At 49.3% G+C, this 12,083-nt stretch overlaps 1 protein-coding gene across 3 annotated transcripts in view; it reads left to right on the top strand.

The window, feature by feature from the left end:
• The window catches only part of tmem244 (transmembrane protein 244), a 155,403-nt gene that overhangs the window by 70,929 nt on the left and 72,391 nt on the right, over nucleotides 1-12,083 (top strand). For all 3 annotated transcript variants that reach the window (XM_038799809.1, XM_038799808.1, XM_038799807.1), the window contains 2 exons: nucleotides 378-503; nucleotides 10,875-10,919. In XM_038799809.1, the coding sequence (XP_038655737.1) occupies nucleotides 378-503; nucleotides 10,875-10,919 (171 nt within the window). The remainder of the gene's footprint in view (nucleotides 1-377; nucleotides 504-10,874; nucleotides 10,920-12,083) is intronic.

Here is a 12,083-nt window from a genome sequence, read left to right as displayed (position 1 = left end):
GAGCACCCGGAGGAAACCCACGCACACAGGGGGAGGACGTGCAGACTCCACACAGACAGTGACCCAGCCGGGAATCGAACCTGGGACCCTGGAGCTGTGAAGCATTTATGCTAACCACCATGCTACCCTGCTGCATATTGACGGAAAGTGTCTCTTTATATTTGCATAATTCATTATCAAAGGAGTGGCCAGCCAACCTGTTGACAATTTACCTAAATTTATATAATTAACATGGGTTTCAAACTTTCCTTAGTTTTACTTTATTACACTCGGGGAAGAAAATACATTTTCGCTGCTGCACGCCTGATTAGAAGCTTGTAGTTAAGTTTGCTTTTATTGGTACTTAAATTATTGCGTCATTTTTTCCTGTCTTTCAGTTAACCTGGTCTCAATGGAGATGACTTACTTTGTCAGTGGATTGCTGTTTGCTGGAGTGGTTAAAGATTGGGTATGGGATTATGCCATTACAGTCACTCTTATTCACATTGCAGTCACCTCAACAGGTAAGTAAAATTTACACTCAAATATGTCTCAGTCAGAGGTATTCTGTATCATTTAAATGCTCAAATTATAATTAGGCTTTCTGAAAAGATATCTAATATTGATATAAACAAAACGTCATGGCTCGTACACCATAGGTCTAAACAGAAAAAACATATTGTACCACCACCACTTAAAGAGTGCAAGACGATCTATTTTCAGCAGAATATGCACATTAGAGATGGGAAATGTGATGTATTGAAAATTGAACTGTGCAATACACATGTACCAGCAGAGGGACTCAAAAAGGAGATAAAATAATCCGTGCTTTAACTGCATGTACAATTCTGATTATAAATGCATTTTTCAGAGTCCTATTGTTTCTTTCCAAGAATCTCACAGGAAGTGATCTGACAATGCCAAATTGTCTGACCAAAAGGTCTACGGTTTCTTTATATAAACAATTTTATTGAGGTATTTTTGGCATATAAAACAAAGACATTGTATAGTACCGTACAAAAGGAAAAGCAAATAACACATAGTGCAAACCACGACTCCGTTCGCGCAAGGACCTGCCTAAACCACCCCCTACTCTACACTACCCTAGCCCCCACCTGCTGACGATTAATTCTCCGCGAAGAAGTCAGTAAATGGCTGCCACCTCCGGGCGAACCCCGATAGTGAACCTCTCATGGCAAACTTAACCTTTTCTAGACCGAGAAAGCTCACCATGTCCGATAGCCATGCTTCGGTCTTTGGGGGCTTTGAGTCCCTCCATGCCAACAGTATTCGTCAAAACCCGGGACATGATGTCCATGAATCCTGCCAGTACCCCCTGAGTCTAGGGCACAACCAGAACATGCGCACGTGATTAGCCGGCCACCAGCACATCTGGCACACTTGTCCTCCAGCCCGAAAAATTTACTCATCCGGGCCATCGTCATGTGGGCCCGGTGCATGACCTTAAACTGGATCAGACTGAGCCTGGCACATGATGCAGTCGTATTTACTCTGCCCAGAGCTTCGGCCCAAATACCGTCCTCCCTCCTCTCCCCCCCCCCCCCCCCCCCCCCCTCCGAGCTCCTCTTCCCACTTAAGCTTCAGGTCCTCAGTCTGTGTATCCTCTGCTCCCATTTGTTCTTTGTAAATATCTGAGACTCTACCCTCACCTACCTCTCCCCTAGCAACTACCCTGTCCTTCCTCCGCTTTGGCGGGAGGCGTTGGAAGGACGCCACCAGTCTGCGCACAAAATCCCACACCTGTAAGTATCTAAAGTCATTCCCTCCCGCCAGCCCGAACTTCTCCTCCAACGCCCTCATGCTCAGAAAGCTCCCTTCCAGGAACAGATCACCCACCCTCACCATCCCCGCCCTCTGCCACAGTCGATACCCACCGCCCATGTTCCCCGGGGCAAATCGGTGACTGCCACAGATTGGAGTCTGCACCGATGCTCTCACTTCCCCTATATACCTTCTCCACTGGCCCCAGATCCGCAAAGCCGCCACCACTATAGGGCTGGTGGAGTACTGTGCCGGTGGGAGGGGCAGAGGCACCATAACCAGGGCCACCAAACTGGTGCCCCCGCATGAAGCAGCCTCCATCCCTCCCAGACCGACCCCGTGCTCACCATCCATTTCCTTATCATCGCTATGTTGGCTGCCCAGTAGTAGTTGCTAAAGTTTGGCAATGCCAGCCCCCCCCCCCCCTCCCCTCTGCTCCTTTCGAGCATCACCTTCCTCACCCACAGGGACTTCCCCGCCCAGACAAATCCCAGGATAATTTTATTCAGCCTCTTAAAGATGTATCTCGCGATGAAAATGGGGAGACACTGAAATATGAACAAGAATCTCGGGAGAATTGTCATCTTGACAGTCTGCAACCTCCCCGCTAGTGACAGCGGGAGCGCATCCCAACTCCGAACCTCATCCCTCACTCGTTCCACCAATCGGGACAGGTTGAGCTTATGCAACTTGCCCCAGTCCCGTGCTACCTGGATCCCCAAGTATCTAAAGCTTTCTCCTACCAGCCTGAACGCCAACCCCTTCAGCCTACTCTCCTGCCCCTCGCCTGAATTATGAACAACTCGCTCTTAGCCATGTTCAATTTATATCCTGAAAACCGGCCAAATTACCTCAGGATTTCCATGATGCTGTCCATCCCCGCCATTGGGTCCGATATGTATAACAACAGGTCATCCGCGTACAACGAGACTTTGTGTTCCCCCGGACCAGCCGTTTCCAGTCCTTTGAAGCTCTAGAGCAATTGCCGGCGGCTCTATGGCCAGCGCGAACAGCAGTAGGGAGAGAGGGCGACCCTATCTTGTCCAGCGGTGCAGTCTGAAGTAATCTGATGTTGTCCTGTTCGTCCTTACACTAGCCTCTGGGACCTGGTATAACAGCCTAACCCAGTCAATGAACGCCCCCCTCAAATCCAAACCTTCCCAGCACCTCCCACAGATAGTCCCACTCAACCCGGTCGAAAGCCTTTTCCGCATCCATAGCTATCACTATCTCTGCCTCCTCGCTCTCTGGGGGCATCATGATCACATTAAGCAGCCTTCTTAGATTGGCTGCCAGTTGCCTACCCTTTACGAACCCAGTTTGGTCCTCCGCAATTATGTCCGGTACACAGTCCTCAATTCTAATCGCCAAGATCTTGGCCAGTAACTTAGCGTCTGCGTTGATCAAAGAGATCGGCCTACAAGACCCACAGGCCTCAGGGTCTTTATCCCGTTTCAGAATAAGCAAAATAGTGGCCTGCGACATCGTCGGGGGTAGGACCCCTCTGTCTCTTGCCTCGTTAAAAACCCTGACCAGCACCGGCCCCACTATCTCGGCAAACTTTTTGTTAAACTCCACCGGATACCCATCCGGCCCCTCCCTCCTGAGGAAGGACCAGTGCTCCGAAAGCTAGTGTTTGAAACAAACATGTTGGAATTTACCCTGGTGTTGTAAGACTTCTTACTGTGCTCACCCCAGTCAAACGCTGGCATCTCCACTTCATATTTAGAGGCATAGAATACAAAAACGTGGTAGTCATATCAAATTATTTTAAAACACACGTTAGACCTCAGTATTGCATCAATTTCAAGGCAACACATGTTATGAAGAAAGACAACAGAGACAAGGAAAGATATGGGAAGATAATGGATAACTTGAAATTGTTCTGCTTGAAGTGGAAAGATTGAGGGAAGATTTAATTATAAGGGGTTTGATGGAATAAATAAAAAAGCGTTTCCACTGGCAGGAGAGTCAGTGGATGCAGATTGAAGATAATCGGCAAAAGAATTAGAGGAGTGATGAGAATTTTTTGAGGCAGCACATTGTTCTAATCTGGAATGCATTGTCTGAAAGTCTGGTGGAAGCAGATTCAACAGTAAATTTCAAATGGAATTAAATAAAAATTTCAAAAGGAGACAAATTGCAGAGGTGTGGGGAAAGATCAGGGAGTGAGGCTAATTTGATAACTCTTTGAATGAGCTGGCACAGAGATAGTGGGCCAACTAATTTTAATGATTGAACAATACTAATGAAGCTTACTCTTGTTGTAATGAAGCCTCATTTCATGCCTGAAATTACAGATTGCAAAATGCTGCCACAGTAAAATGACCTCATATCCACCACTGCAAAGGGGCATTGTAACCTCAGGGCTTGCATCTTGACTTCTTTATCTGCTATATCTAATATTAAATTCAAAGGATTAATTCCATGATATGACATTCTAAGCAGAACCTAAAATGCACTCCTTTGGAATGCTGCTCCATATTGCTAGATCAAGCAATCAGCCTGTTCTTTGCTGCTAAACCTGCTGAGTTTTTCCAGCATTTTCTTTTTTTTCCAGAAATATTTTTATTAAGGCATTTGGGAAAACACTAAATACAAACAAACACAAGAGCAAGAACAAAAAGGAGGATCATAATAAATAACTAACCAACACCCCAAACCCCCTCATTCCCTTCGTCCTGTTCTGCCTTCCCCATTTTAACCCCTTTATCCCCTCCCCCAACCCCTGCCTCCTGCAGACACCTCAATTCTCCTTGAAGAAGTTTAGCAAACCCATCCACTGACTCTCTCAAGACAAACTTGATTTTCTCCAACCTTAGGAACTCCACCAGGTCACTCACCCACACCCCTGGTTTCGGTGGCTCTGAGCCCCTCCACTCCAGCAAAATCCATCTCCGGGCTACCAGGGAGGCAAAACCCAGAACTTTGGCCTCTCTCGCCGCCAGACTCCCGGGTCTTCCGACACTCCAAAAATCACCACTTCTGGACTCAGGACCACCTTCACCCTCAGCCCCTGCCAGAACTCCTTCAGTTTTGGACATGCCCAGAACATGTGAACATGGCTCAGGAGCCTCTCTGTGCAGCTCCCAGGCCCGTCCTCCACCCCCTCAAAGAACCTGCTCATCCTCGTTGCCGTCATGTATGCTCCATGAACTACCTTAAACTGGATGAGGCTGTGATGTGGGGATGCTGGCGTTGGACTGGGGTGAGCACAGTAAGAAGTCTTACAACACCAGGTTAAAGTCCAACAGGTTTCTTTCAATTCACTAGCTTTCGAATCACAGCTCCTTCATCAGGTGAGTGGATAAGGCCGAGCCTCGAACGCGATAAGGATGCATTCACTCTCCTCAGAGAATCCTCGCACGACCTGGCCTCCATCCCCCCCCCCCCCCCCCCCCCCAGTTCCTCCTCCCAGTTCCATTTGAATTCCCCTATCCGGGCTCCCTCCCAGTCCAATCTAGGACACCTTACCCTCACTCACTCTTTCCCTCGATAGCACTCTTTCCTGTAATCCCAAGGTGGGAAAAGTGGGAAGGGAAGGCACCAGCTTCCTCACAAAGTCTCGAACCTGTAAGGATCTAAACCCGTTCCCGCTGGGCAGCTCATATACCTCCTCCAAGTCCTCTAAACTCGCAAAGCTGCCTCCCACAAACAGGTCCCCAAATCGCTCGATCCCTGCCTGCCACTAGTCCAGAATCTCGTGTCCAACTCCCCCAGGTGTGAATGTGATTGTCACAAATTGGTGCCCACACCGAGGCACCTTCCAACCTCTGATCTCCGAAACTGTCCCCACACCCCAGAGCCTCCACCACCACTGAGCTCGTGGCGAACTTGACTGGTGAGAACGGCAGAGGCGCCATCAGCAATGCCCCAAACTCACATCCCTACAAGAGGCAGCCTCCATCCGCCACACGCTGACCCCTTCCCCACTACCCACCTCCTTACCGTAGCAATGTTTGCTACCAATAGTAATTCATTATGTTTCGCAAGGCCAATCTCAGCCCCTTCACCCCTGTTCCAACAGCTCCTTCTTAACCGGTGTGTCCCCCCCCTAACCCCACCCCCCCACCCCCCCCCCCCCCCCCACCCCCACCAAAAAAACCCCGATATCAAAGTTTTGGGTTGACGATTAGGAGCTTCTGAAAGACAAATAAGAGCCACGGCAACACTGTCATTTTCACTGTCTGCATCCGCCCCACCAGTGACAGTTGCAGCACATCCCACCTCTTAAAATCACCCCTCATCTGTTCAACTGACCACACCAAATTCAACTTAGCAGCTGCTCCCATCCCTGGGCCACCTGGATACCCAAATATCTGAAGCTCGCCCCCACCACCTTGAACAACAGCTCTCCCAATCTCCTCTGCTGCCCCCTGGCCTCGATCGGGAACACCTGTTTTGCTTATATCCGGAAAACTGGCCAAACTCTTCTAGGATACTCATAATTCTCCCAATACCTCCGAGTCGGTCTGAAATGTAAACCAGCAGGTCATCCACATACAACGAATCCCTGTGCTCAATCCCACCCCCGCACAATCCCTCTCCAGCTCCTCGATGCTCTAAGCACCATTGCCAGTGGCTCTATTGCCAAGATAAAATGCAATGGGGAGAACGGGCACACCTGCCTTGTCCTATGGTGTAGCCTGAAGTACCCCGAGCTCACCCCGATTTGTCTGCACGCTCGCTACAGGCGCCCTATACAACAATCGGACCCAGTCCACAAACCCCTGCGCAAACCCAAATCGTCCTAATACTTCCCACAGATACTCCTACTCCACCCGAACAAAAGCCTTCTCTGCGTCCAACATCGACACCTTGATCCTCCGGAGGCATCGTTATCACATTTAATAATCTCCTAACATTCGCCGGCAATTGCCTCCCCTTTACAAACCCCGTCTAATCTTCCCCTATCACCCCCCGGCACACAGTCCTCAATTCGCGAGGCAAGGATCTTTGGCAGCAACTTAGCATTCACATTTAATAGCGATATCGGCCGATGGGCCCCACACTGCTCTGGATCTTTATCCTTTTTCAGTTTTAGGGATATAGATGCCTGCGATAATATGGGGGGGAGCTCCTCCTTATCCTTCGCCTCATTATATGCCCTCACTTATATGCCCTCACCAGTAAGGGCCCCAGGTGCCCCCCAAACTTCTTAATAAATTCCACAGGGGACCCATATGGGCCTGGGACCTTCCTTGCCTGCATCCTACCCATGCCCTCCATCACCTCTACCAGTTCAATGGGGGCCCTCAACCCCTCCACCAGGTCGTCCTCCACCTTGGGGAACTCCAACCCATCCAGGAACCGCTGCATTCCCTCCCCTACAGCCCGGGCTGTAAAACCTCCTGTAAAACTCCTCGAATGCCCCATTCACCCCACCAGGTCCAGCACCACTTTCCCCACCCTTCACCCTTCCAATCTCCTTCGCCGCTTCCTGCTTCCCGAGCTGGTGGGTCAGCATCCCACTAACCTTCTTCCCGTACTCATACACTGCCCCTCTGGCCCTCCGCAACTTCCCTTTAATCGCCAGCCTGAACTGCATTTGGAGCCTCTGCCTATCCTTCAACAATCCCTCATCCAGGGCCACCGAATACCTCCTGTCCACCAGCCTTGCCATCTCCACTCATTCCTCCTTCTCCCTGTGCGCCTGGATCAATATGAACTCCTCCGAACTACTGCCTTGAGCATTGCAGCCGAGCATGGCAGCCGAGATCTCACACGCTCACACACCTCCTCATCTGCTAACAACCCTGTGTCCAGCATCCACTCCGGGCACTGGGCCCCTGCCCCAGGTCCACTTACAAGTCCATCTAGTGCGGCGCATGGTCCAGCTCTAGTCGACAACCCCTGCTAGCAGTATCTTGCCCACCACAAGAAAATCAATCTGCAAGTACACACTGTGCATGTGGGAGAAGTACAAGAACTCCTTCGCCCTCTGCCTCCCAAACCTCCAGGGGCCCAACCCCCCATGCGCATCATGAACCCTTCATCTCCCTCCACCGCCGACACCCTCCCCGACCTCGGGTTTGATCAGTCCAAACTTGGTTCAATGACCGTGGTAAAGCCCCCCCCATAATTGATTGGTGCGAGTCCAGGTGCGGGATCTTCCCCAGCACCCGCCTCATGAACTCCACAGCATCTCAGTTTAGGGCATAAACATTAACGAAGACCACTAGCATCCCCTCTAGCTCCCCACTCACCGTCACAAACTTACCTCCCGAATCTGCCACAACGTTACCCACCTCCAATGCCACCCGTTTCTTTATCAACACCGCCACCCCCCGCGTCTTCATGTCTAACCCCGAATGAAAGGTTTGCCCTACCCACCTTTTCCTTGGCCTTGTCTGGTCCCTGATCTTCAAGTGTGTTTCTTGCAAAAAGGCCACGTCCGCATTCAAGCTCTTCAAGTACGTGAACACACATGATCAATTGACTGGCCCATTCAGCCCTCTCACATTCCATGTGACCAACCTGAGCCCATGTCACATGACTTTCCAGGCCCATCCTCAGATGCCCACCGTGACGGTGTCCAATCCTTTTCTTGCTGCATCACAGCAACCACACCTTTACCAGCAAACCCACTCTCCCCGTTTCTCCCCTACCCCCTCTCTCCTGAACAAAACAACAATCCCATCCCCCCCATTACACTAACCACCTGGCCACCCCCCACTGCACTGCCATTAACTAGCCTGCCCAGCTAGCCGGGCAGCCCCTGCTCAAGGCGCCTGAGCCTCCTACCCACCCCCACTGATTGCCTTCCGCCCTCTCGCATACCTCCATAACACAAGCAACAATGGAACAAGAAAAAAGGTGCACTCACCCTTGATGCTCCCAAGCATCTGCCACCAAACGCAACAAAATCTCTCCAAGGAGACAAATTCTCCAACAACCAGCAAACGCCAAAAAGACAGAAAAAGCACCCATCTCCTCACACCTCCTCCACACTTCCAAGTCCTCATTCTCGGCCAGTCCATTGTCTCTTAAAAACTCCATCGACTTCTCTGGTGTCCCGAAATAACATTCTCGGCTGTTGAAAGTCATCCAGAGACAGGCCGGGTACAGCTTCCGGAACTTCACCCGCTTTTCGAAGAGGACAGCCTTCACCCAAATGAACCGGCTCTCCTCTTCATCAGGTCGCGCCCAGGTCCTGGTGCACCTGAATTTCGTTCCCTTCCCAAGTGCACCTCCTCGCCTGCCTCGCCATCTCAGCATCTTCTCCTTATTCAGGAATCGGTGGAGATGCACCACCATCACCTTCGCCGGCTTGTGCACCTGCGGCTTCCTCAACAGCACCCTGTGTGCCCGGTCGACCTCCAGAGGCTGGTCAAAGGCCCCCTCCCCTATCAGCTTCTCCAGCATCTTGGCTGCATATGAGCCAGTGTCCGCTCCCTCAATGCCTTTAGGCATCTCCACGATTCTTAGATTTTGTCTCCAGGAGCGTTTCTCCAGGTCCTCCAACTTCTCCTTTAATAATAATAATCTTTATTCAAGTCACAAGTAGGCTTTTATTAACACTGCAATGAAGTTACTGTCAAAATACCCATAGTCGCTACACTGCTGCGCCTGTTCGGGTACACTGAGGGAGAATTCCGAATGTCCAATTCACCTTACAAGCACGTCATTCGGGACTTGTGGGAGGAAACAGAGCACCCAGAGGAAACCCACGCAGACACAGGGAGAACATGCAGACTCCAAACAGACAGTTATCCAAGCCGGGAATCGAACTTGGGTCCTGGTGTTGTGATGTAACTGTGTTAACCACTATGCTATCATGCTACCCAACCGCTTCAGGGTCTCCCGCATCATTCCGAGTTCAGCCACCAACAAGGCAAGCTGCTCCTTGTGCTCCCCATGGTCTCCTATTCCTTCCGAATGGCCTGGCCCTGGGACTCCTGTCTCTGTTCCACAGGATCAATTCCCGCTTTTAATGGTCCCACTACCTTGGCTAGGTTTTCCTGGGCTTCCCTCCTCTGCCAGCTGAACTTCCCATTAACCCCCTTACACACTCACCTTCTTTCCTTTGCTTTTAAAGCAGATTTTTGGACTTTTAAACTCTTTACTTTGCAGAATACTTCAGCTAGTGCTGCAACAACGGGATGTAGTTTCTGCACGGATTCTCTGCACTGCTCCCTGTGAGCTTTCCTGCGCTGAGTTGCATGTGAAAGATCTAAGATGGGTGGGGTGGAGAGTGGGGTTGGGGGGGGGGCTACTGGTTGGAGGGGTGATGATGTGCAATCGCATGGAGGGAGTCCCTCTGGAATCCTGCCCACCTGGTAGCCATGTTATAGTGGGTTGGGCAAGGCATCTGGGGGAACTCATCTTGCCCCAATTAAGGCCCTAAAGCACCAAGGTTTAATTTTTAGGCCGATGGGCAAGAGGGATTTCGGCAGGAAGGGAAGGAGAAGCCTCCATCCTATTCCCCCTTCCAACTGGGGTGCTCTCCCCTTAAGGCCCAGTGACCACTGGACCTTCCTCCCATTTTCCCAGCCTATCCTCTGAGACACCCAATCCTTCCCTACCCTTCCCACCCTAGGGCACCTATCACTGACTTGTACTGGCACTTATTTCCAGGCATCTTCCTGCAGTGCCTCTTCCTGTCACTGCACCGTTGTGCCTGGAGGGAATGGAGAGCCGTCAGCCAATCTGACTGGGACTTCCTCCTGAGTGAGGGTGAAAGTCCTGCCTTACTTGTTAGAATGTGAAATGGCATTGGGGCTGCTGGAGTCGGTGGGAATGTGCCCCTTACTGACGTTTCAGAGCCTCTACCATCCTGAAAATTGATGCCCGAGGGCTGGATTCTTCCGCCCCGCCAGCCGCAAGAATGGTACAAGCGAGACAGCGACAATGGAAAAATCCATTGACCTCAGGCGGGATTCTCCGGTCTCCAGACAAACGAGGCCAGAGATCCCTCCCAGAGTATCTGATCCTGGCCCTTTTATTAAAGTAACCAATTAAAAATGGATGTTCAAAGTAATGGTGCAAATATATTAAGGTTTTATTTAAATTTATTTAGAGTTAATATTGATGAGCCTTTTTGCATGTGGGCAGTTCATAAAAACCTTATGTAAAGACTTTACAAATTGATATATGTCAATTATTTTTTTCAGTTATGGCTGAGTTTCCACTTGTATGGCATTGGTGGTTGGCTCTAGGTAAGATTTTCAATTTTATGTACAAATATTGTTCCAATTATTATATGAAATTAGTAAATGTTTCAATTTGCTTTGTCAACCCTATCTGAAACTGATAATTCTGCATGAATTGGGGGCTGCACTTGGGACTGTCTTTGTCTATTTAATTCAAAAGTACATATTTGCACACATACACTCACACACATTAAGATATTTTCCAATCTGTTATGTTCTTTGTTGTAGCCGTAAGGAGCAAGGATCAGAGGTAGCACACGTCAAGTTTGTATAACATAGTGCAAGGGGTTTATTCACAAGATGCTGCTCAAACAGGGTACCATGGTGAATGCCACAAAAGTCCACGAAATGCTTTCGTTTATGCCTTTGTGAAACATGTGGCATTACACCAGCCAATGGTGTTACTCTGGTACATAACACGTCTCCCTCTTTCCTATTTTTGTGTCCCCAGCACTTTTACTTAACCAAACACTTTAATACAGATCCAACATATTGTGCCATAACTAACATTGTTATATTACAGTTACATATGTACATGAGTAAGAAGATCTCTTGGGTAGACATCTATCTTGTTTTGTCAGAAGACGTTGCTCAGGAACTTTCTTCTTATGTGTACTTGGAGTGCTTTCCTGTACACTCTGTGTTACACCTGGCAAAACCAACTCAGGAACTGCCTCTTGTTGTGTGGATGATGCTGTTGTAAGAGATTCCGTAATTTCGGCAGTTATAGTCCTCAAGTCAGGCATGTCATTGTCTATTCTGTCAGTGGTGAAAACATTTGGTACAGATTCTGTACTCTCACTACATGCAGACAATAATTGGTCAGCGTGCCAACGCCAAATTTGTTCATCGTCAGATTGCACAGTGTATGAAATCGGACCCCTTTTGACTAATACAATTTCTGGGGACCATTTTCTGCCCGAGATGTAATTTTTTTTTCAAAGGACACATTCCCCACGATCAAAGACTCTGCTTTTGGAATGTTGAAACCTTTCTAGCCACTTGTGTCTGATGGTTGTTGCCTGACTATTTCTGACGTTGAAGGAGGAGTCGAAAGGTCAAACTGTGTGCGTGGTTTCCTTTTGAACATCAGTATCTTTGTGTTGTGGAATGTGCAGTTTTTCTGTATGCCATAAGAAAGCTATTGACATGTTTAGGTAGAGAGAATTT

The sequence above is a fragment of the Scyliorhinus canicula genome, chromosome 6 (assembly GCF_902713615.1).
Source record: "Scyliorhinus canicula chromosome 6, sScyCan1.1, whole genome shotgun sequence".
NCBI lineage: Eukaryota > Metazoa > Chordata > Chondrichthyes > Carcharhiniformes > Scyliorhinidae > Scyliorhinus > Scyliorhinus canicula.
The sequence above is the reverse complement of the archived record's forward strand: the minus strand, read 5'-3'. Positions and strand labels throughout refer to the sequence as shown.